We start from the raw sequence: 25,435 nt of genomic DNA, 5'->3' as shown, positions 1-25,435 counted from the left end.
ATCAGGGTCTTTTCCAAGGAGTCTTCTCTTCTCATGAGATGGCCAAAGTACTGGACCCTCAGCTTCAGGATCTGTCCTTCCAGTGAGCACTCAGGGTTGATTTCCTTTAGAATTGATAGGTTTGTTCTCCTTTCAGTCCAGGGGATTCTCAAGAGTCTCCTCCAGCACCACAATTCAAAGGCATCAATTCTTCGGCGGTCTGCTTTCTTTATGGTCCAGCTCTCACTTCCATACATCACTAGAGGAAAAATCATAGCTTTGTACCAGAGGTACAAGCTGGATTTTGAAGGGGCAGAGGAACTAGGGACCAAATTGCTAATATGTGCTGGATTATGGATAAAGCCAGAGAATTCCAGAAAAACATCTGCTTCATTGACTATGCAAAAGCCTTTGACTGTGTGGACCACAGCAAACTATGGCAAGTCCTTAAAGAAATGGGAGTGCCTGATCACCTTATCTACCTCCTGAGAAACCTATATATGGGACAGGAAGCAACAGTTAGAACTGGATATGAAAACACTGATTGGTTCAAAATTGGGAAAGGAGTACGACAAGGCTGGATATTGTCCCCCTGCTTATATAACTTATATGGAGAATACATCATGCGAAAGGCTGGACTGGAGGAATCCCAAACCGGAATTAGGATTGCCAGAAGAAATATCAACAACCTCCGATATGCAGATGATACAACTTGGATGGCAGAAAATGAGGAGGAATTAAGGAACCTTGTAATTAACCTTGTAATGAGGGTAAAAGAGGAGAGTGCAAAAAACGGTCTGAAGCTCAACATAAAAAAAAACTAAGATCATGGCCACTGGTCCCACCACCTCCTGGCAAATAGAAGGGGCAGATATGGAGGCAATGACAGATTTCACTTTCTTGGGCTCCATGTTCACTGCAGATGGTGACAGCACCTCCAAAATTAAAAGACCCCGGCTTCTTGGGAGGAAAGCGATGACAAACCTCGATAGCATCTTAAAAAGCAGAGACATCACCTTGCCAACAAAAGTCTGCATAGTCGAAGCTATGGTTTTTCCAGTAGTGATGTATGGAAGTGAGAGCTGGACCATAAAGAAAGCTGACCGCCGAAGAATTGATGCTTTTGAATTGTGGTGCTGGAGGAGACTCTTGAGAGTCCCCTGGACTGCAAGGAGAACAAACCTATCAATTCTGAAGAAAATCAACCCTGAGTGCTCACTGGAAGGACAGATCCTGAAGCTGAGGGTCCAGTACTTTGGCCATCTCATGAGAAGAGAAGACTCCTTGGAAAAGCCCCTGATGTTGGGAAAGTGTGACGGCAAGAGGAGAAGGGGACGACAGAGGATGAGATGGTTGGACAATGTCATCGAAGCGACCAACATGAATCTGACCCAACTCCGGGAGGCAGTGGAAGACAGGAGGGCCTGGTGTGCGTCCATGGGGTCACGAAGAGTCGGACACGACTAAACGACTAAACAACAACATCAAATGCCTCCTTGCAGCAGGGTAGGATTTTTGTAGAACTTTTGTAATTCTGTGCCTACCCTCCCCTTCTTGGGCCTGACATCGAGGCGACGCGAGGAGGCCGGGAAAGGCGCAAATGTAGCCAATGGCCTGCGCCTCCAGTCGTTGCTAGGAGACGAGAGTCAACAGCTTCGGCCGGCCTCTACTAAAGAGGGTCGCGCCAAAACTGAGGCGGGGAGAGCCATGGAGCCCGGAAAGGGAGGCAGTCGCCGCCTGGCAACTCCCCAGCATAAAGCGGACTTGGAAGTGAGGTGCGAAGGGGGTGGGTGGGTGCGTGATGGCTTGCGGGAAGCCTGGGGGGGAGGGAGCCCCATTCGGGGTGATGGGGCTCTCGCGTTGCGCTTTCCCTCCCCAGGAGGACGGCAGGGTCAAGCGGCATCTCCGCGAAACGTCTCTGGAGCCCAGCCTCGGGTCCTCAAGGAGAGAAGCGGGTGGGCTGTTCCCACCCAGCGATTGGCTGGGGAAGTTTCCTTCCATTCCCCCCAAACTCCGATGCTCTCCTTATATTAGTCCCTCCGTCTTATCGAATCCTCCTCCCCCCCGCCCACTCACCCTCCCTCCCTCCCACGAATGAAGATGCTGGAGACCTGTGCACAGGGGGGCTGGAGATGGGTGATTAGTGTGTTTTGTTGTGGGTGTGTTGTGATAATCCTTCCTTCGCGAATACATTGTCCGATTTACCTTAATGGAGCAGCTACAGCTGTCTGTGATGCAACAGAGATACAGGAATGCCTGTTCTGAAAGTAAAAAAAAATAAGAATGCAAACAGAAGCAGCAGCATGATTTTGCCCTCTGGCAATAACAGTTTTCAAAGAGAGAGCCATGTTATGTTTTCTGTGTCATCACAGAGCACAAAATCAGCAGAACCTTTCTTTCACGCTGTCCAGTCGTCTATGCTGAAAAATAACTGTCATTATTTCAACATGTCATATAAACTTGCCCTTCTCTTTCTCTCCAAGCTGGGTTCAGGGATTCACCAACAGGAATGTGGGCTTTGTCAACAACATGACTGTCTGTTATCCTTGTGGCAATTATGTCATTTTTATCAACACTGATACCCGAAACCGGTCCTTCTTGAGGTGTCCCCATGGAAGCATAGGAGCCTTTGCAGTCAATGGGAGCCAGCATGTAATTGCTTTTTCTGACAAGCAGTTGAATCCTGTAATCTATATCTACAATTTTCCAGCACTAAAGAAAATCGCCAAATTAAAAGGTAGGTCTGGAGATTCAATCAAAATAATCTTGAAGTAACAAATGGAGTGGGGGAGATATTTTATCAGTGCTTTATTGAAAATATGCATGTAGCATTAAGATGTGCAAAGATCAGCCAGGTAAAGGATTAACAGTCATATTCCAGTGTTGCTTTGTTTCTCAGAAAACCCAGAGATCTCAGCCATTGCATAAACTAATCCTTTCATAGACTGCTTAAAAAATATGAAATTCAGCTGTTAGCTAAATAGAGATTACATAAAAATATATAAGAATGATAATGCATGATTTTATAATGAGGCAAAAATGTCCCTTAGACAGTCCAGGGTAAAAAAATATAAATAATCCAAAAATGAAGAAAGGTGGAATGAGGGATTTGCCAAAACAATCAGAAGTAGTCTAATAAATGTCTTTGTAATAAATATGTTGATATATTTCAGTATGCTGTGTGTGAAACTGTCATTCAAGACTGCCTGAAACTTAGTTTATTTTTTCAAAATGTTATCTGCCTGTTGGCAGAAGAACATCAAGTTAGCACAATACACTGGTGCTAATAAAGCTGCATGGTGTTGAGCACGGTTCAAAGTCTTTTCACACATATCACTTAAGGAAATAATTTATCTCCTACTCATCTTCTTACATATAAAGATTCTAGAAGGAGGCTTTGGTCCAGGGACTCCCTTTGACTATTGTAGTTTAGAATTTTCTAAACAATAATATTTTCTTTGCCACTCTCTCTGTAAGGAAGCCTGACCAGCTAGTTCTGCTTTTCTTTTCCTGAAACCAGTGAAGGCTTTTTAATGTTGGCTACCATTGAGGGTGGAAGATGGGGTGAGGCAACTACTATTAAAAGGTTATAGTAAAGCACACTAGAGAATAAGCTATGAGTACTGTTTCATAAGACTTTATTGAGTTCCGTCTGAACTGTAATTAGCAGTTTTGGTGGGGAGGGCTTTACTATCCTCTTGGTTAATCTTGAATCACATAAAACTTGCCAGTGCAGAGAAATGGTTAAAAAAATGGAGATGAACACCTTGGTAGGGCATGCAGTGGCCATGGTGGTTCTGCACTGCATCTGCCTGTTCCGTGTGTTGTTTTTCTTTTTTCTGTCTGAGGAGGAGACACTGGTAGTAGAATACATGCCTGTGCCAAATATTAGCTAGTGGATTCATATCCTTCCAGCACCAAATTTTTTCACCTTCTAGATTTCAGCACCCTGGGGCAAAGTTTTATTTTGGTTACAATTCTTCTGAATAAATTTGTTTATGATTGCACAACATGTTAAGCTTTTAATCATTCTGATTTTTAAAAATTTTTTATTTGTTTTATCATTTAAGTAATTGTAATGATGTCAACAAAGCTGCACTTTGATTGTCATTGTTTCTTCTCATATGTCCTAAGGTAACTGAGGCCATGTGATAGTGAAATATAGATTGTTAAAAAGCATCTACAGATCATGAGCACTGAAGTACAGTATTATGAAAGTGGCTCCTGAGAGATTCTCTTTTTAATTAAAATGGGCCTGGGTTGTATGCCATGTGTGAAAGATTGGAGACATAGTTTATAGGCAAAAGCACCATGGCTTATAATATTTCTAAATGCATTTAATGTAAATGTATGTTTGAGCCACATGGCATTAAAGGAAGTTTGTAATGGACACTTGAGCTAACTATATCTACCATACAGCGCCCCCCATGCACACTCAGAAGTGAGTGCTGTAAGCCTTATTCCCAACAAATGAGTACAGGATTACAATCCTAAAGCTGAACTTTAAAGATAATTCATTTGTGCCTTTAAAATGGAGCATAGATTTTTTACTAAGCACTTTTTGATGTCTACTTCCTAGATGTCATAAAAGGTTTCGCTTTAAAATTGATTATCTCCTGTCTGTGATTTCAAGCAAATCCAAAACAAAACTTTGTTTTGGACCTCACAAACAATCTTAGTGTTGCTGCTGCTTGAAGTGGAGTTAGTGCTCGCTCCAGATCCTTTAGTAAGATTCATTCATGGATTTCCTCATTGAATGGATCTGCTTGATGTACTTAAAATTCTTCTACATGTACAGTCTGTATAATTACTCAAAGCACAATGTGAGCGGAAATGCTGCTGTGTCTCCTCTTCTTTGCCAGTGCTTGTATGCTTAGAGGGGATTGCTGAACAGGTGGTGAAAGCCGAAAGGAGAATAGGGGTGGGGCCTCCAGGGTACATCTGTGGCCCCCTTGCTGGGATGTGGATCATGGCAGGTGCCAGCAATTCCTAAACCTGACATTAGCCTTGAGAGTCATCTTTTGTTTTCCAACTTGGAAGTCGAGATGTAGGCATGCCCAGGGTATAAACCAGTCAATCAAAGGACTTAAAACTTGGTTCAGTGGACAGCTTTTTGTGCTAAGCAGAAGATACACATGTATCACTTTGTTTCTTGTTCCTAGTCATTTGTATTTTATGTACAAGTGTTTCATGTTGTTATTTATGTATCAAACTGCTCAGCCATCTTTCTGTAAACAAGCTACATCAGCAGAATGACAGCACATATAATGTGCTGTAAAATAGATGATAGATAACAGTGCCATAAAAGTCAAAATTCTGATCAACAGCATTTATCTTGTTGAAATAGAATATTCTTCATAGTTATTTAAAAGCTGAAACAGAATAGAAAACATGCCCCATAAATGATCACTTAAGAGAGTTCACAGAGGAAGTAAATAAGGAGTTGTTATTAGCACCTTAAAAACTGAAAAAGCAGAGAAGCACACATTTCCTAAAAAGTGGGCTGATAGTTATATAATGAACAAATATTTTATATATTAAAGATATACAATAAGCATATTCCTCAGCATGTTTGCTCAGAAATAACTCCCGTGAATAAGTGCAAAGGATTTTATTCTCAGGTAAGGTATATCTCCTAGGGACGTGGTGGCGCTGCAGGTTAAACCGTAGAAGCCTCTGTGTTGCAAGGTCAGAAGACCAGCAGTCATAAGATCAAATCCACACGACGGAGTAAGCTCCCATCACTTGTCCCATCTCCTGCCAACTTAGTAGTTCGAAAGCATGCAAATGCGAGTAGATAAATAGGTACCACCACAGTGGGAAGGTAACGGCGTTCCATGTCTAGTCGCGCTGGCCACGTGACCACAGAAACTATCTATAGACAAACACTGGCTCTACAGCTTGGAAACGGGGATGAGCACAGCCCCCTAGAATCGGACACGACTGGACTAAATGTCAAGGGGAACCTTTAGCTTTACCTAAGGTATATCTCAGTGGAATATAAGAGGCAGCAGCTACAGTATCTTTTTTGGCCCGGTTAAGAGCAGAAATCCAGAGTTTGTGTTCTGCTAGTAGAACCGGCAGGATTCAATGGAGCTGGGAGGGGGCAATTCACTCTCCTCCTTCAGCCTCCTATGCATCCCCAGATCCAGATCTGGAGGGCTTGGAAAGCCTCTGAAACCAATTTTCCAGCAGCTGGGAAGGCTGAAGCCAGGAAGGTGGGAAACACAGTGCTGCTGTGACTGCCGACCGTCCAGTCAGAACATACTGAACAAGATGTTTAGTTACAGTTTTCCACTTGGAAGTAAGAAGCAGAGGTTGGAGAGAAGCAATTTGGAGCACTGGCTGCTGTAACTTCCCATTACTTTGGAAAGAGGGAGCACAGTGATATGGTGTTAAACATGAGAGATGGTATATACTTCGCAGTTTATAATGGGTAGCATAGATAAAAACAATGCTGTTTTATATTTTAGGACAAGCTAGTCTAGACTACTCCTTGCTTGCATTCAGTCATGCAAGTCCTTACCTGGCCAGTTACTCCTCACTCCCAGAATTTTCTCTTTCAATATGGTAAGTATTGGACACATCATTTGAATAGCGATAGGGATATATTCATGTTGCTGATGAATTGGTTTCTAGCTATTCATACCTAATTTGGCACATCAGAAAAAAAAAATCTCTTTTGCTCCTTCATTGCTACATATATAAATCTACATGCATCTGTTCACATAGATGCAAATGCAGGCACATAGCCGAAACACATACTCTTCTGTCTGCAAAATGTGTTAATTTTTTTTGTTCATGAGCAACCTAATGCTTAGTCACTCCTGCTTGGCTGCCCAGGAACTCATCAGAATGTAAAGGCTTTAGCTGTGCATTCGAACCAGAGCTGGAAGCAAGGATTAGAAGATGGCTTCCAGATCCAGGCTTGTCAGAGGCACAACAAGGCAGAATCTAGGTTTAAACTTAATGCCAAGCTTTTCACCCTGATAAACTTTTGGTTAGTTGGCTGTTCCAACTTGATGAATTGGACAATATGTACCAGTGTACATTCTTGAATAGAGACTGTGCCCCAATGTACCCAGATTCTGACTTAGCATTTTGTGCAAACAGAGCATTCTATACGCCTTGTCCAAAATATTATCTTTTGCCTTAAAAATGACAATTTAAATTCATTCCATTAGAAAAGAAATATGTAAATCAAAATGATACTTCATCCACAGCCAAAAAGCACTACTATCCAGAAGTCTTTGAGAACTTCTTTGATCATATACTGTGGAAATCAGAATTGGCCATTCATAATGCTTATATTTTGATTGCATAATCAGTCCAGAAACTCTGAAATCAGTTGCTTGTTATTGTTGTTATCTCCCATCAAGTCAGAACTGATTTATAACAAACCTAATAGGGTTTCCAAGATAGGTGAGATGTTTAAATAGTGGGTTTAGCAGTTCCACACTCCCAGTGAGTTTATATGCCAGATTTGGAAGTCAAACCCAGCCTTGGTGCATCATTCTATCCACTACACCATACTGGGTATGACATACCATCATATTTCTTTATATTTTAAGGCATTTACAGATCATTAGTTGCAGCAGGCATTTAGTGGCTTAGCTGATCTGTTTTCTTTGCTGCTGTTATTGTTTTTACTTAGTATCTTCTCAGGATTTGTACCAGATAATCCATCTTTGTTTCATTTCTAGACAGTATTATAGTATATGTTGTTGTTATTGTTGTTGTTTAGTTGTTAAGTTGTGTCCGGCTCTTCGTGACCCCATGGACCAAAGCATGCCAGGCCATCCTGTCTTTCACTGCCTCCCGGAGTTGGGTCAAATTCATGTTGGTAGTTTCGATGACACTGTTCCACCATCTTGTCCTCTGTCGTCCACTTCTCCTCGTGCCTTCACACTTTCCCAACATCAGGTCTTTTCCAGGGAGTCTTCTCTTCTCATGAGATGGCCAAAGTATTGGAGCCTCAACTTCAGGATCTGTCCTTCCAGTGAATGCTCAGGGTTGATTTCCTTCAAAATGGCTAGGTTTGTTCTCCTTGCAGTCCACGAGACTCTCAATAGTTGCCTCCAGCACCACAATTCAAAAGCATCTATTCTTCAGCGGTCAGCCTTCTTTATGGTCCTGCTCTCACTTCCATACATCGCTACTGGAAAAACCATAGCTTTAATTATTCAGGCCTTTGTCGGCAAGGTGATGTCTCTGCTTTTTAAGATGCTGTCAAGGTTTGTCATCATTTTCCTCCCAGGAAGCAGGCGTCTTTTGATTTTTGTGGCTGCTGTCACCATCTGCAGCGATCATGGAGCCCAAGAAGGTAAAATCTGTCACTGCCTCCATATCTTCCCCTTCTATTTGCCAGGAGGTGATGGGACCAGTTTTTTTTTTTTTTTTTTTTTATGTTGAGCTTCAGACCATTTTTGGCGCTCTTCTCTTTCACCCTCATTAAGAGGTTCTTTAATTCCTCCTCACTTTCTGCCATCCAAGTTGTATCATCTGCTTATCTGAGGTTGTCTGAGGTTGAGAGTGGTCTTAACCGACCAGATAGGCGGGATATAAATAAAATAAATAAAAATAAATAAATAAATTTCTTCCGGCAATCATAATTCCCGTTTGGGATTCCTCCAGTCCAGCCTTTCGCATGATGTGTTCTGCATATAAGTTATATAAGTTATATATATATAAGCAGGGGGACAATATACAGCCTTGTCGTACTCCTTTCCCAATTTTGAACTATTTAGTTGTTCCATATCCAGTTCTAACTGTTGCTTCTTGTCCCACATATACATTTCTCAGGAGACAGATAAGGTGATCAGGCACTCCCATTTCTTTAAGAACTTGCCATAGTTTGCTGTGGTCCACACAGTCAAAGGCTTTTGCATAGTCATTGAAGCAGAAGTAGATGTTTTCTGGAACTCTCTGGCTTTCTCCATAAAGTATTATATGTAGCTTGCCTTATATGTTTTAATAGCCTTAAGTTTTATAAGCTGTTTCAAGATTTATGAAAAGATAATGGAAATTGGCAAAACCTTTTTTTAAAAGGCATTTGTTTTCTCTCACTTTGGGTTAGGAATTGGCAAAAAAAAATCCTTTTGTGCACCCAATCACAGCCAGGAGTAGAAGTGACTGCAATGAGTTTTAATCCTATGAGCTGGCACCAGTTATGTTTGTACAATGGTACTTCTGTTACTCTTTGGACTATTGAGAGGAGTCATGAACAGCATATTTTAAAGTCAAAGTAAGTATTTTTGCTGTCTTTCACATAATACAAAAACATTCATTGAAAATACTGTGAATCAACTTTTACGACATCCTGACTTTGAAGTGAATTTTCCAATTTTAAAAGTCTCCTTCCCTGTCCTTGTTTTTGCTGCTTTAGACCTGTCAAGCTTCCTACTGAAGATGGATGTTTAGTAGATGAGCAAAACAGCTTCTTCTCCCCTCCAGATGTTAGCGATCCTTATTTTGGCCCAGTGTTGCCCAATTCAGCCATTGCTGGCCTTGTAGGAGATGAAGCAGAAACGTTTAGGGTGAGTTGGACTATGCTTATAATTTGCAGCAGGCAAGAAATGCTGTATTATAGAAACACTGGTGCAGAACAGTACCAGTATAGATGGACATGGTACACTGAGCACTTTGCTCAAAATACAGATTGTTGCAGCCAATGACTGTAAGCACGTGAAAAGATAGTGGAGATATTCTTAGGGATTTGTTGGCACTCTTTTATTTTAAAAGTATGTAACACTACCTGGATCGACAGATGTATCCTCAAGGAGGCACAGAGGTTAAAGAAATAACTGTCATGATTTCCAGCTGTTGAATTCTGGATCATTTACCCCAACCAAACATTGCCACTGCAGATGGAAAAGTCAGTAAAGATGTTTACAGTGATCTTCTAAACTGTTTTTGGCATTCATGCGTCTTGTTCTAAATGTAGTGCTGGAAGATGCAGCTGCAGGTAAGCACTGCCAGACTGATTTAACTCCAAAGTCATATGGGGACAGTTCTGAAGGAGGAAACAATTAGCAGAGCAAGCCGGACTAAATGCATAAATGGCTCAAATATTTCTGACACGTGTATTTCTAAGTTTTATGCCATCTTCTTTCCAACTGGAATGCAAGAAATTTATTTTTAGTGTTCGCAGCTCAGATGGAGAGAAATGCAGGGTGAAAGACAAGGTAACAACATTAGCATACAATCAGCATAGAATCATATAGCTTAGTATGATGGTCTGTGTGCATATTCAAGAAGGATGTTCTGTGAGGTGCCCTCCAGTTGCCCTTTCCCACATTACCATCCCCCTATAGCTTATCAAAAATATCAGACTGAATTATGGACAGCGAGGTGCTGAAAAGAGCTAGTTGAGGCATCTTCATTTCTGTGGAACAGACATAGCGGTCACTGCAGATATATGTGTCTTGGCCAATATTTCATTTCACAGCAACGCACTCAAAGCAAACTTGTAAAATATTTAAGCAAAACCTGTGTTATGCAGGGTGAATGATTTTTAGGTTTGCTTTCTAGATAAGGTTATGGTAATACACAAAGTGATATACAGTATCAACTTCCAAGAAAACAAATATGTCTTGCTCCACTGCCTGACAGATTGGAGAAGAGTATGCTTTCCTTCAACTCTGGAGTCCCAGGACAATTAATGCTTCATTAAAAATAACGTGTGAATGTGTTCTCAGAAGTTTGGATCATGGTTTATACCGTATTATATGCAGATCATTGCCAGAATCTGAATAAAAACTATATAGAATAAGTGGTTTCTGTACAATTTATTCTTGGAACTGACATATGGTGATGTCTTTTCAATTAAAGCCAAAAGATGATACTCAACCTTCTGTTCATCCTACTGTCCACTGCTGGACTCCAACCTCTGATCTGTATATGGGCTGTGAAGAAGGATACTTCTTGAAAATTGGTGCAGACACATTCAAGGCTGCTATTGTTAGTCAAAAATATTCTGCAGATGCTAAAGGTAGGAGACTGTTTCAGAGATTGTTCCAAGCCTTTCTGTATTCAGTCTGGGATTATTCCACTATTTGAGAATGACAGCTGCTACATCTTCATGTTTCAGATTGTGTTTGATATTTCTTCTTCGGGTACACCTGAAGCAGTATAGTTCACTTGTAACACACACTGGGCAAAACCCTGTTGTGTAACTCTGCACCCAGGTTAACCTTGATCAGGTGCCAGAAACATATAATTTGCATTCATTAAAAGTTTCCTGCTCTCCCATCTTAGGTTCTGAGGCTCTGTAGGGCTCTTTAAAATAAATATGTTTTGTGCTTTAGCAAGCACATCTTGTATATAGGACTATTTAATGATTTCCATGCAGGTATGGGTATTATTCAGACAGATGCATTCTGTTAATAGCTCACAAACTATTTTCATCTTCAAAATTAGGTGGGAGAAACGTAGAAACCTGTTCAGTTGGTGTGTATATTGCTGTATGCAAGTAAGAGTGCTGTCTTACAGTCCCCAGGGTAGTGCCCTCTCATGGAGAAAAGTATTGTGATCTTTGAGGTCTGAAATGGCACTAAGAGTTTTGGAATAAGAGATCCAGATTCCACACTATGGTCAGGATCCTATTGCCTTATAGGATTGCTTAAGGAAAACCAGACAAGCAATTCTGCTTCTTCACTATGTCATCCACCATGTTCCTCTGTATCCAGGGGCTGCATAAACAATCATGCACCAAATCACACACCTTGCAGTGCAACAAACAGCAAGCCATAGAGAAAAACCACTGCACAACTGCCTTTACACAGTCCCCCCCCCCCGCCGCCACAGTAGGATACTGTATATGGCAAAAGCCTATGTGTATTTATTTGGCTGTGTATATATATACATGTTTCTTCTAATTAGGACATTTGTCAACAAATTGTGTAGGCTGGCCACAACTAATACATCGTCGCTTCCCTTCTAGCCAAAAAAAGAGCAACGTTTCGATCACTTTCACGCAGTTTTGACAAACAAGGTATTTATTTTCTAATGTTATTTGCTTGTGCAGAAAACATGTGCCAATATGATTATATAAGTATTATTCGTATATATCATTGTCTGGTAAGAAACAGATGGTGAGGAACACAAAAAAGTAGAGAGGTGATGTTTTCTTTCTGATGTTTTCTTCAGAAAACTTTCTAATACATACTGACAGTGGAATCAGAAAACCACAAAAATTACAGAAAAACTTCTGTCAAGAAATTCTGTTACTAGTTTCTCAATTGCAAAGCACCAAATAGCATATGTATAGGCACTCAACTGGAAAAAAAAATCTCCCAAGTGCCTGGCTACACAGGGGGAAAATGCAGGAAATAGTACTGGTTTGGGGCAGGCAGTGGGAAATGTGAAACAACCCAGAGTCCCACAGCTCCAATCTATAATTTTTCCTCCTCAACAGAGACCCTTCTACTTTTTAAAAGTCAAGTCCCTTGTGATTGCTTTGAACTGATGCAGAAAGAAAAGACTGAACAAGCATGTGTATATGTGTACACATGCATGCATGCATGTGTGCGCACGCATGCGCGCACACACACACACACACAAGTAGTGTCGGCACTTACATCTCTGTACAAAGTATTGCTCCCAAGACCGTTTTTGTTTTTGTTTTTTAACAGCTTCTTCTTGGGCAGAGTTCCTGTTTATTTTATGTATTTTTGTTAATAGTTTAACGAGCTCTAAAAACAGCAAGATGAGATGAGGAAATCAGTCAACTGAGGAAATAAAGATTTTCATAAGGCAGTTCCTTTGAACCACAGTCACTTACAAGTGCTTCAACAGAACTGTAATTAGAAGGCTTTTACTCCTCTGCCTGTGTGGCCATTTAAATGAAAAAGAACTGAAACCCCCAGTGGAATTTCACTGGGAGAGAATGTGAGTTAATTTGTTTTTCCCTCATTGTGTAGTCATGCTCATGTGTGCATGAGTTTATATGCACACATTCCCTGGTAAGGTACAAGGGAGACAGCTTGGAAAAAACAAAGTCCTAAGAATTGAGTCACATTTGACTCACATTTGATATGTAAATCCAGCCTTGATATTGCTTGTTGATAAGCTCTGGTTCATTTTGTCATGATCCAAGATCTTTTAGCTATAACCATCCTTCTCACAATAGACTGGCATTCAGCACAAAAGTAGATGTGCTAGTGAATTTGTGAGGCAATACCTGTGATATAAGCCTTCTATGTGTTTTTATTGCCTGAGTTTTTAAAAGGCATTTTAATTTTTTTAAATTGTATTCTTACAAATTACTGTTATTTTCTGTGAGCCACTCTGGATGCATCAGTAGTAGAGGTGTGACGTATAGCATTCTCTCACTCGCTTGCTTACATGCTCTCTTCCACTCTATCCTTGTGTGGATGTGTGATCATTAACTTCTAATTGTGCTGCCTTGCTGTATAGTTTTGCTGTTTTTCAGTCTGGAAGTTCATACGTGTATGAAATTCGAGAAATAATATATTAAATTAACATGTTTTACTAACGCTTTCTGTAGCTATTGAAAGGAAGGAAGCTCAAAATGTGATCCTGCTTGCCATGGCACTTCATAAGGATGGACTTTATGCAGCTGGAAATGTAAGGAGGTCCTGTAGCTTCTGCCTAACTTGCATGTCCAGGTATTTGGGGAATAAGAAAGGCAGAGAAATGCTGCTATGCATGGTCCTTGTATCAAATAACTCTGCAGAGAAGAGGTTGACTTCTGAGTGGGCTCAGTCTTATGTTTCTACGCCCTGACTATGTAGCATCTATATTCAACATAATGAACTATGCATTTGAGAGAAAGAAATTCAAATTTCCAGAAAGTCAAAGCAAACAGTTTTGAATAGAGCTGTTGCTATCTGTTACATATAAAGCATCCATACCAGTCTAATCTCTGTTATGCTATATTATGTGCCATCAAGTTGCTTCTGACTTAACAATGATCCTAACAGGGCTTTCAGTGTATGTGCAATATTCAAGGAGTAGTTTACCATTGCCATCCTCAGTGAGTTTCCATAACCGATCAGGAATTTGGACCCATCTCTCTTGAGTCCAAATCTGTTATCTACCATACTACACTGGCTCTCTCTATTCTCTGTGCAGGGATTAAAAAATAAAATAGTTCTTGCTTGTAGGCTCAGGGCTCAATAGACATGATGCAAAAGCAGAAAGGAGAGGAAAGGAAAGCATGCAAATTCAGGTCACAATTACGGAACATAAATAACCTTAGAGAGTATAATTTTATTTGGATTGGCCTTTAAACACAAACACAACTCAGTAGTCTTAACTTCTGCAAATCATAAGGAGGAGAAAATATCTGAAGATTGGAATGCTCAGTACCATTGCAAACATGCACTGAGTTTCCTGGTTCAAATACAATGGGGAATTATGGTTTGACCAGAAGTATTGCATATGAGTGATGAAAAGCAGGAGAATTTCACTGGGAGAATTTATAGTCCATGATTCTGTCTCTACATACGATTTTCTCAATCTGCCTACATGACTAATATTTTGATAGGAACAGGAGTCATGTGATATCAAGCTCAAGGTTCACTCTTTGCCTCTTCTGGGCAGATGATGATGAGGATTTTTATGTTGGTAGCAAACATGGTGACTTGAATGAAATAGCCAAGCATAGAAAATTAATTAAGAAATAATGTGCCTTCAAGTCAATTTAGTCTTATGGCAACTCCCCCAGAATTTTCTGGGTATATTCAGAGAAGTGGTTTGCCAGTCCTTCCTTCTGGTGGTGCTCTAGGACCATGCAGCTTGCTCAGTGCTTCAAGAAAGAAGCCTGCAGATCCAGTCTTTGAGTTGCATTAAATCCAAGCATAGAAACTGATGGTGTCTGTAGGTGACCCAAGGGCTAAACCACACAGGTCCTGGGAAGTCTGCCTTGTATGTCCTCTCTCTTGCTTTCTTTCTCTCATTCTCTCTCTTTGATTTATGTAATAAAAAAATCACCGGGGGGGGGGAATGGATCAAAACTTGTAAAAGCCAAGGCTTACACTGTTCATGTATGCCCTTTTCCCACTCTGAACTCCCCTTCTCCTAAGTTTCAATTTGTGTGCAAGTGTATGTTCTTGTTTATCCTTTCCTATATCGGCAAATAGCTGGCTGAATAACTCTGCAGTTTAAATAGCTGGCTGTGGAGCCAGAGGTTGGGAGTTTGATTCTCCACGGTGCCTCTTGGGAGAACACTCAGCCTGTGTGGCCTTGGGCAAGCTGCACAGTCCCAGGATGTTCCTAGAAGAAGAGAATGGTAAACCTCTTCTGAGTACTCTCTACCTAGACAATCCTGGACAGAGTTGCCATGAGTCAGAATCAACTTGACAGCATGAGAGTATTATTATTAATGGGACAAATGCTAGCTTTTTTTGGAAAGCTTGCTTGTTTGTTTTATATTAGGAAGACAAAATTTGGGAAATTTGGTATACAAATAATCTATGCCACAATCCATCTACTGTATCCGTATATACATGTATTTATTTTGCAAAATAATTACAGTTTGAAAAAATTTTTAGTTCCCCCATGGATGTTCACCATCTCATCTGGTTTTGTCCCAAGTGTTCTCTAAAGTTCTTCAGAAGTGATTTTGAGATTAGTTGTTACCATCCCACCAGATTTGTTGCATTAATTATGCTGTTTTTTTTGTCTAGGATGGTGTTGTGTGTTGTTATAAAATAAAAGGCACAACTTTTCAGATGGAAGATTGCCTGGAAATGGAGGAGCCTATAACAAGCCTTACATTCTCTCCTGATTATGCTAACTTGCTAGTAGAAACAGAAAAGGTATATTGTGTGCAAAGCAAAATTACTAATGAGGTTCCCTTTTATGTTAATTTTAATTCATGCATGCATCATAACACAGTTCCAAAATCATAACATGGAAACCCCATTAGTCAATGACAATGCAACATATGTGGAAAATTTTGGTGATGAAAGAGTGGTGGGTGGTTGATTTTACTCTATATCCTGTCTGAGAAATGCCAGTGAGGATTGAGGTATGAAAGTTAAACTGTTAATTCGTATATCTTAAATTAATTGTAGGCATTTTTTGGTGGAAGTACCACAAGAACATAAGCCACAGTGTTTACCAAGAAACCTGCCAAGAGACATTTTGCACCCAAACTGATTTTATAGGAGCTTATGCCTACAATTTATGTTTTATAAATAGTGCCATTATATTAAACGCAGATGTCCTATCGTTAGAAGCTGAAATCTGTTCCAAAGATTTGTTTCAGGCAGGCATTTATAACTGAGCAATCATACTTGCATTTGAAGCCTGTGCCTACCTCTCACTGATGAGTTACTAAACAAAACAAGGAAACTATAAGAGTTACAAAAAATGGAACAGATGTTCTCAATATTTAATGGAATTTTCTCTTCTAATAATGTAGTATACGTATAATTTGGTCCTGAGATAGCAAGCCTGGGAATGATATTTCTGACTTCTCGGCTGGAATAAGTGAATGAATAAACCCATGAATGTACACATTCTTCCTTGCTTGCAACATTTGTAGACCACCTTGTTGCTGAAAATTCTCCATATGGCTTAGTTACAATGAGAGCCAATATTGTGCTGATACCTAACTTGTAGTACACATACCTAATGCAGTTTTTAAAGTGATGCTGGGCATATCCCTTGCTCTAATATATACATTTTTCTCACTTCTTCAACCCCTCTACAGAGCAGAGGAAGTGTTTGATTTGCCAATATTGTGAAGTTGTTCTTTTCATGACAGCGGCAAATTAAAAGAGGAAGGCTTGTTTTGGTTCATTGTTAGCAATCACGTGCACTGGGAGCAGACCAAAAGGAAGCAATCCTACCTAGCACTGTAGAGGTGGGCTGGTTCTCTCATCTGATTGCCATCTTTAGGAGTAAGCCAGCCTGTCCCTGCATCAGCTTGAACAGTGGGCTAAACACCTGTGTAGTCAGCCTCACAGTGTGGGGAATATAACAATAAAGCAATACAGTGTTAAAAGCTAAAAGAGATTTTGAAGCTCCAAGAAAATTAGAAGGTATTTGTCCATTGTCAAAAGGGTAGCAGCTTGGGCACCAGACAAGCCTCCTGGCAAAAATGCTGAAAAGGTCCTCTATCTGGTAGCCACCAGATTTAACTTTCCTAGTGGGGTTATCCAGAGAAGGACCTCCAAAGAAGATTCCAAGACCTTGTGCTTCCTTCTCTACTGATTGCAGGAAATAGCAACAGTCATTTCTCATCATATGGTGGTATTTTGGAATTGAATTATGTTCATAAAGCAATAGTTAATTTCAGTGAAATTGCATGTAAGTGCTAGAGAGACCAAGCAATTAGAATAGCTGAAAGTCATGTTTTCACACTATTAGACACATTTCTAAGATAGTCAATTTGATGCCTAATTATTTTGAGGTTGAATATAATTGTTAACATTTCCTTGAAATGTGAGAAAGACAGGCAAAATATGGGCATATGTTGGATACTTTCTCCATCTATCCCATAATAGATTATTTCCATTTGACAGGGATCACTCTGCATCTTTAATCCTAGTGATAATGAAGATGTTAACCTATTACTGGATGCAAGTATAAGTCAGTTTGTTGCAGCTGATTTTATTGTTCCAGGAACCAAGTACTGTGTGGTAAGGAGTTTTTCACTTTCATGAAATGACAGAAGAGGGATTGCAAATGTCCTTGATACTGTTACATTGTAGTATCATCTTTTGAAGGTTATTACAACAGTTTCCAAGTGGGGCTTGAAAATCCATTTCCGTATTGTCTTAATTTTCTGCTCCATTTATTTTACGAATCTTTTAAATCTGAGGGTCAAACTAGACATTATGAGACATGCATATTCCCTGAAAATAGCCCATTCTTTTCCAACAATGGGATTTCCTCAAAGATAATTGATTTTGCGATCACATATACAAATGAAGCCATGTTTGTCTTCCTTCCAGAAGGCTTGATATGACAAAAGCCCATACAAGAACAAACAGATGTTTTAAGAGACCACAATTCTAAATATTAAGGTGTTTTGTTTTGTTTGATTCTAGTCTATTCTAAAAGCTAGGCCATAGAGCTAAACAAGCAAACAAGAAACGCCAGTATCTGGTTTGCTATTTCAATGTACAGTATTGTATTTGAACTGTGAAAGGGAAATTAGCCACTAAAGAAGGAAGATGATTAAACGTATTTCCTTAACAAGTCTGACAATTCTTCTTAGAATGGTATAAACACTGAGCAGAATGATGAGTAACATAGTTCTGAAGAATCTATTCTGTGCTGTAATATATGCCATCATATATGATAGTGCACGTGCTTTTTCCTATATAAAAGTTAGATCCATAAAGCAAATGTTGTTGTGGGTGAAAATAGTGGAAGTATTGTCACTGTTTGTCCTTTGCATCTTGATTCACATAAAATGAAATAATAAAGCTTTTTCTTTCTTATTCATACTATAGCAGGCTGCAACAAATAATTTAATGGTGATTGCATCTTCTAGAACAACAGAAGGATAGTACACATTGATCTTCCACTCTGATCACAAATAAGTTTTGCCAGTTTTTCATGGCAATATTCAGCATATCTTCCAAGGCTTAGACATGTGCAGTAGAAACCCAAGTCTGTCATAAATGATGGGTAATTTAAAATGTTGGATGTATTTTTAGTTGAAGTGCTAGGTGTGTGATTGTATCAGTAAATCACAACCATTTATAATATGACAGAGTGTTGGATTAAAGCAAATTGGGACTCTGAAAATAAAAGTCTGTGATAATGAAGGGCTGCAGAAGACTCCATTCATTTCCTTCGCTAGCGACTTTTGCATACTGTATTAACACAGGCATTATTGGCAGTTGATAACCTTTGTGCTTCAATTCGACAACAGTTAAATCACGTGACTCTGGTTTGAAATCAGTGGCAAGTGTGCTAGCTTAATCCTTTTGCTGTCCCCCCTCCACCCAAATAATGATTATCTTAAGTACAGGCGGGGATTGTTACTGCTGCAATTATATAGCAAAGGTTATTGCGTCTGATTATAAAAGCAAGAGAGTATATAGGTTAGGATTGCTGAAGTCACTGTTCTCTCATGGCTTGCCATGGTCCATCCCTACAGCCTAGATAATTTTGTTGGAACCAGGATAATTAGCCAGATAGTACACAGTAGCATAAAAATTCCTGAAGAGTCAGTTCTGCAGAAAAGCAAGTAATGGAGGAGGGGATAAGAGTTTGCTCTTCTCACATGCAAATCAGTTTTGTTTTAAAATTGTATCCCACAACCACATTCTCTGTACTTATGGGAGTTCTATGTGTAAATACAGAAAATTGCTGCCATTGCATCATCATTGTTCTTTTGAAACCATGCACAGAGCAGCTATGGTATATACATCTACCAACTTAGCTAGTCTGCTTTACATTCTTTAACAACCATTTGTTTTCTCTCCTGTGTTATTTACATGTTTTTTTCTCTTTTATATTATAGTCTGTAGCAGAATCAGGAGAAATGCATGTTTGGCAGTTAGATGATGGTGCTTTTGTCAACAAGCTATGTCTACATACTGTGGTATGAAGAACTTTTTAAATTAATGATCTGCCTTTATGTATGCCATCAATAAAAGAGTCCCAGTAGCAAGTACATGCATACTATTTGGTGGATTTGCTGTTTGCTGTTTTATATTGCATTGCTTTTCAAATCCCCTGAACCATTTTTCTGATAAATATGTTAAGAAGAATATAAAATAAATATAATACGAACAGAGGATAGTCAAATGATAATCTGTGCCTATCTAGTGAGATTTCTATTGAAAACTCTGGGGAAAATATTGTACTTGAAGAAATAGGAATATTGGCCAACATCCTAGGATCTTTTACTGTATGGAGAAATTGAATGCCATTTGTTCACTCCCTAGGTCACTGCAATGGCGTGTAGCTTGTCATCTCACAGTGTTGCGGTGGGAACGAAAAAGGGCCATGTCTACTTCATAGATCTCACAGAAGTTGAAACTCCTAGAGTAGTTCACCGGGTTCTCCTTTCTGAGGTTCCTGTGCATTTTTTGCAGTAAGTACATGGAGAGAGAGAACATGTATCAGAGTAGGGTGTCTGGTCCTGAGTGCACACAAAGAGGTCCAGCAGATGAGACATACCTATAGATGGCTCAGGCTACAGCTTCAGTACCTTGGATACCCCTCAGGAGACAAGTAGCAGAAAAAAGAGATCTTGGACTTCCATCAGATTTCATCAGATTACCCCTCCTTGGCTTCACCTCTTACTGATGATGGGAGAACCTCAAAGGGATTGCTACCTAGCTGGAGTCTGACACTCTGTTACCTTTTATCTAGATCAGTGGTTCTTAACCTTTTTGAAAGAAACGCCCCCCTGAGCCATTGAGGAAGTTATCATTGCCCCCCCCCCCGCGGTGATGATATCTTCATTCATTCATTCATTCATTCATTCATTCATTCATTCATTCATTTATTTATTTATTTATTTATTTATTTATTTATTTATGACAGTTAAATCCAATGACCCCTGAAAACAAAATTAAATTTGAAGAAAATGAAATGCCCCCCAAAAAGTAACATTTAATGATTTAGTTGCAAGTGAATTTTAAGACGCAAAAAGAAATATAAAAAGGGCATAAAAACAAATGCAGGAACTAAAAATTTCAAGACAAAAAGTCTGAAACTAAATTAAAATAGGAAGAAAATATATATTCATGCACACTGTAAAAAGGCTGCAGCCATCTTCACAGGTTTGGCTTGTTCCAGCGCCCCCCTACCGCCCCCTTCTGCTCCAGCGCCCCCATGCCGCCCCTTTTCGTTCTACCGCCCCCCTGAAAAATGAAATCGCCCACTGGGGGGCATTATCGCCCACGTTAAGAACCACTGATCTAGATCAAGGGTCTCAAACATGCGGCCCGGGGGCATTTCTGGCCCGCCGGCTGATAGTTCGTGGCCCCCGCCTTGCCTGCCCCCCCCAAGCGCCCACGCAGCCTCTGCTGGCAAGAGTTAAAAAAAGTCTCACCTCACTCGCTGGCTCTCTCCCAAGACACTGCCTCTTGCACCCTCCATCCGGAACTGCGGCCTGCCAGCCGGCAGACAAGCGGGCTGGCTGGCAGGCAGTAGTTCCGGATGGTGGGTGCAAGAGGTGCTGTCTTGGGGGAGAGCCGATGAGCAAGGCACACTGCCAGCCCTTTTCCCTGAGCGCCCAAGCCGCCCCCAAGCGATGCCTGAGAGTGGAGCTTGCTCCTGGCCCCTCCTTGAAGAGCGCCTCCAAGCCGCCAGCAGCTGCTGCCGCCGCCACCTCTTCCAGGGAAGTGGCTCTCTGGCTTTCTTTCTCTCTTGGCAGCAGCAGCCGCCTCAGTGCTCAGCGGTGCTTCCTCTTCCTCCTCCTTGTCCTCCTCCTCGTCCTGCTTCAGCCGCCTCAGCTCTGGAGGCTGCCTGGGCTCACCTCGCAAAGTTTGCTCCTCTGTTGTGGTGGTGGGTAGCTGCTGCTGCTGAGTGCGCCTTTTTTTGAGGGGGGTCTTCAGAGAAAGGTTGCCGGACCTCTGTGTGTGTGCGCGCGCGCGTGTGTGCATGCACGTGCACCTGTGGGGGGCCTCTGCCCTGTTCTGTTTAATTTCGCAGGTACCGATGGGGGCTTTTCTCCTTTGGCAAGGCGATTCTGTGAGGTTTTTTTTAATGTAGTGCCCTCCCCCCTGCTAGCCGGTCGCTGGAGCTCCTTCCCTTCTTCAGCTTGCTGCTGCTGTTGGTGGTGGTAGTGAAGAAGGAGCTGGAGGAGGTAGTGGCCAGTGAGGAGGACTTGCGCGCCCCTCGTCCTCCTCCTCCTTCTTCTCCTCCTCGGAGCCCCAGCTGGGCAAAGGAAACTCCTGCGCGGCTTCCTTGGGCTCTTGCTCCGCTTGGCGGAAAATATAATGCGGCCCAGCCTCACCCAGACTCTGCTTCCAGTGGTCCCCAGGTAAATTGAGTTTGAGACCCCTGATCTAGATTGTACTTATTGCCTGTGGTAACTGGCAGACACTGCGAAATGTGAAGCCCCTAAAGGGTGGAGAGAGTTTCTTAGAGGTTTGGGAATACCAGTTTAGGTGTTCCTGATGCAAGTGCTTCCAGGTTTTGGCTAAAATCTTTTGTTACACCCAGAAGTGTAGCACAGTTGGCATAACTTTTGGGGGTCAATTACCCAGAGTTAAGAAATACCATTAACAATGTCTGTTGCATACTGAGTTCCTTTCTGTTTGCATTTTGCCAGTGTAAACTAGATTTTGGCCTTTATCTCAGACTCAGTGTCACGCTCTGAGTCTGAATTCAGCCCTTTTCCCAGTTTCCACTATTAGTTTTCCTAATTTGTCATTTCTGTTAGAGTGCTGCTCAGTGTTGGAGATCACCTAGTCTCTTAAACAAAACTGTGTCTGTTTCAAACTGGAATTCTTTTTAGTCCACCTCCTGCAGCAGGTTTATTAATACCCAGTGCAGTTCTGAGAAGGAGTAAAAGAAGTATCTGTCACATGAGTGAAATTCTGTTATATGTTTAGAGTCTCCTGCCTTCTGCATCCACCTGCTGTATGTGTAGGTTAACAGGATCCAAATATAAAACCCAGGTCTTGCCAATGTCACAGAGGATCTGTCCTTCGGAGATTAGGGGACAGATTCTCTGGACATGGAGACATTAACAAAGGAGTGTCTCGCATATCCGCTGGTCAGGTTGTGCAGTACAGCCCTTGTTTGATACCTTGTTACAGAACAATGCTAAGTTAAAGAATTTGCTCAAAATGTGCCCTAATCATGTAAGTCCTTCCATCTAGGTTAAATAATCTAAGTTCAAAATTTTGCACAATGCCTTTGAAATAACTAAGATCAGGGTGAAAATTAAGGACTATGCTAGCTGACATGTTTCTGATCATCTAGGTAAACTGTAGTTACATTTTAATATACGTCATTGTTCTTCTCTCTTTTCAAGCTATGAACAAAGTGGTCAGTTTCTCTTAGCAACAACGAAAGATGGCTACATCTTTATTTTAAATGCTTTCCCCACAAAATTATTCCAAGTCCTTGGATGTGTAGGTAATGTATATTGATACTTGTTCCCTATATGCTACAGGCAGCTATGAATGGTAATAGATATGATTTGTTATACCTTTTTAAAGAAGGCAGACACTGAAGATTTTACTTGCCTTTTTCGTAAATGCCAAAAGAAAGTGTCATTTGGCTTATGCGTAGTCTTTATCTACAGGCAGTTTCTTGCATGTGGACTTTTGCTAATGCATTGAGAATGTTTGCTTAGGTTTATTTAGAAATTAAGACAAATACTGTATGTGCTTTAATTTTTAAAACACTGAAAAAATGATAAAATAAGGTCAGAAATAAATCAATATTTCCACCTTATTTATGTGTTTACTAGCTTTCTGATTACTAGCTGTGCCCCCCACCACACCTGGTGTGGGGGCAGCAGGCTGGTAGGCAGGGTCTGCCATAGGCTCCATAAACATCACAGGCTCAGCCAGAGTCCAGTCAGGATTTGTTATGGGACAGAGATGGGATACAGCCATGTTCCTGGTATCTTAACCCCCCTACCCAATTGCCATACTCCTCTGTTCCTTGCACTAGACCCCCTCTAAAACTAAATATGTGCAGATGGGGCTGAATGTTAGGCACTACCCCCCCCCCCGGTCCAATGTCCATAGTTGGGGCTGAGTTCTCGGCACTAGCCCCAGCAACTGAGAGCCAGAAATGCCTGAATAATGTGGGTCTTCCCAGCAGAGCCACTCTTCTCACTCCCGGGCCAGTTAGATGAGCACTGGTGTCACCCCCTCTTCTGGGTCAATGTTGGCTCCCCCAGGTGAGGCTCTGAAAGTCACTCCAGTCACTATCACAATGGCCCAAGTGGGAAAAGGATGGATGCTTTCCTGCTTTAGACTCTCCCTTGGACAAAGCTGACCCACTCTCCCATCCATGGGTTTTGGAAGAGCAGTGACTCATTCTGCCTCAGGGTGCAGAAGACACGAGTCTGTTCCTTCCATGCCTCTGACCACACTTCTGATCCAGTAACCAACAAAACCCTTTTCTCCTTTTCCTCCTCCATCTCCTGCTCCCTTTACCCAGCTCCACTTGTGCCTTTTCTTGTGACCAGAGTTCTTCCTTCTCCTCTCTCCCACCCAAGTGCCCTGTTCTGCCATCCATTTCCTTGGGCTGCCCTACCACCAGGTCTCAGAGTAGTCCTCTAGGGGGGAAGGGTTGAGGCTGACAGCCCACCACCTTGGTGATTTTGGGTTAGCCACTAGACTCCTTGTCTTAATCATATTTATTTGCAATGAATAAGAGCCTTTTACAGCACAAATGAGTAGTATGGGGTACCCTTGTTTTAATAGCTAATAATTACATTGTTAAGCTGCAGTTTGATTTTAAAAACCTGGTATAAAGTCTCCTACAATCATAACAAATGTTAATTGCAATCATTAGGATAAGCAATAGAGGGATGTAAACTTGCTTTGCCTGCTTCTATTCTCCATGGTTCCATTACTTACTCCATATTATGCTTTGCCCTGTGAAGTGAAATATGTTAAATTGCTTAATATAATACAGATTATTGAGGTTATCTTTAATAAAGATCTATAATACACACACACACACAATGTGGATGTCTGTTGTAGTTTACATGGAAGTAACGGTGGGCAAGAGAAGATCTGATTACTGCTAAGTGCTGAATGCATGTCACAGATTGCTTATATGTGTTCTGGGACATGGTTTGTAAGTAAGTCACCCAGCTGAAGTTGAATAGGCTTGGATCTGATCGGTATCAGAATGAGAGAATGCTTAGGAATTTATTTATTTATTTATTTATTTATTTATTTATTTATTTAATTTATATGCCGCCCACTCTACCCAAAGGTTGCACATATGTTGTCTTCTGTTCATAGTAGAAGAAAGGCAATGTATAATGTCACTAATAAATGCAACCAATTATCTATGTAGCTCCATATTCCAAGGATCCTTGATAAATTGTATGTCAATAGAAAGGAACATTTTCATTTCACGATTTAGCTGGTTTAAGTGTTGACTTCTTTCATTTTAGCACTTGCGAGTGAAATTCTTGACATAACATCACTTTATGATACAGAGAAGGAGTCAGTTGAAGTAATTGCACTTCTCTGTCCACCAGAGATCAAAAGAGCAAGAGTGGAAATATTTCATCTTCCTGCAACTATTACTTTAGGTAAAAATGAAATCTTGTCTGGCATTCTATTATTGTTATGACTCACTGACCATTTTTAGAAATTGTTTACACTGATGAAAGAATTGTTATCCAAGTCTAGAATCTTGTCTTACCCAATAGCACCCTGTACCTACCAGAGGGAGATATCAGTGGGGCTGGAGAAGCCTCAAAGTATGCAGAAATAGAGAAATAAATCAAGGAAGGTTTTTGTGCCATCAAGTTACATCCAAGTTATAGTGACCTCAGTAGAGTTTACAAGGTGGGAGATGTTTAAGGAGT

General features: G+C 40.8%; 1 protein-coding gene across 9 annotated transcripts in view; it reads left to right on the top strand.

Moving 5' to 3' along the window:
* The first annotated feature begins 1,608 nt into the window (after positions 1 to 1,608).
* CFAP43 (cilia and flagella associated protein 43) overlaps positions 1,609 to 25,435 on the top strand; it is a 56,004-nt gene continuing 32,177 nt past the window's right edge. For 4 of the 9 annotated variants that reach the window (XR_012085635.2, XM_072995581.2, XM_020788962.3 and 1 more), the window contains exons 1-14: positions 1,610 to 1,754; positions 2,463 to 2,716; positions 6,453 to 6,549; positions 9,056 to 9,223; positions 9,365 to 9,515; positions 10,810 to 10,969; positions 11,921 to 11,971; positions 13,487 to 13,566; positions 15,630 to 15,761; positions 17,475 to 17,591; positions 19,430 to 19,510; positions 19,857 to 20,005; positions 22,904 to 23,007; positions 25,016 to 25,156. Coding sequence is in view for 8 of the 9 variants with exons in the window: in XM_072995581.2 (XP_072851682.2) it covers positions 1,687 to 1,754; positions 2,463 to 2,716; positions 6,453 to 6,549; positions 9,056 to 9,223; positions 9,365 to 9,515; positions 10,810 to 10,969; positions 11,921 to 11,971; positions 13,487 to 13,566; positions 15,630 to 15,761; positions 17,475 to 17,591; positions 19,430 to 19,510; positions 19,857 to 20,005; positions 22,904 to 23,007; positions 25,016 to 25,156 (1,753 nt within the window). In the remaining variant the exon portion in view is untranslated. Of the gene's footprint in view, positions 1,755 to 2,462; positions 2,717 to 6,452; positions 6,550 to 9,055; positions 9,224 to 9,364; positions 9,516 to 10,809; positions 10,970 to 11,920; positions 11,972 to 13,486; positions 13,567 to 15,629; positions 15,762 to 17,474; positions 17,592 to 19,429; positions 19,511 to 19,856; positions 20,006 to 22,903; positions 23,008 to 25,015; positions 25,157 to 25,435 lie in introns of all 9 variants that reach the window. The other 5 variants (XM_020788961.3, XM_072995580.2, XM_078389489.1 and 2 more) reach the window with 5 other exon arrangements.

Source organism: Pogona vitticeps, chromosome 3 (genome assembly GCF_051106095.1).
Source record: "Pogona vitticeps strain Pit_001003342236 chromosome 3, PviZW2.1, whole genome shotgun sequence".
Taxonomy (NCBI): Eukaryota; Metazoa; Chordata; class Lepidosauria; order Squamata; family Agamidae; genus Pogona; species Pogona vitticeps.
This window is presented reverse-complemented; position numbering and strand designations above follow the sequence as displayed.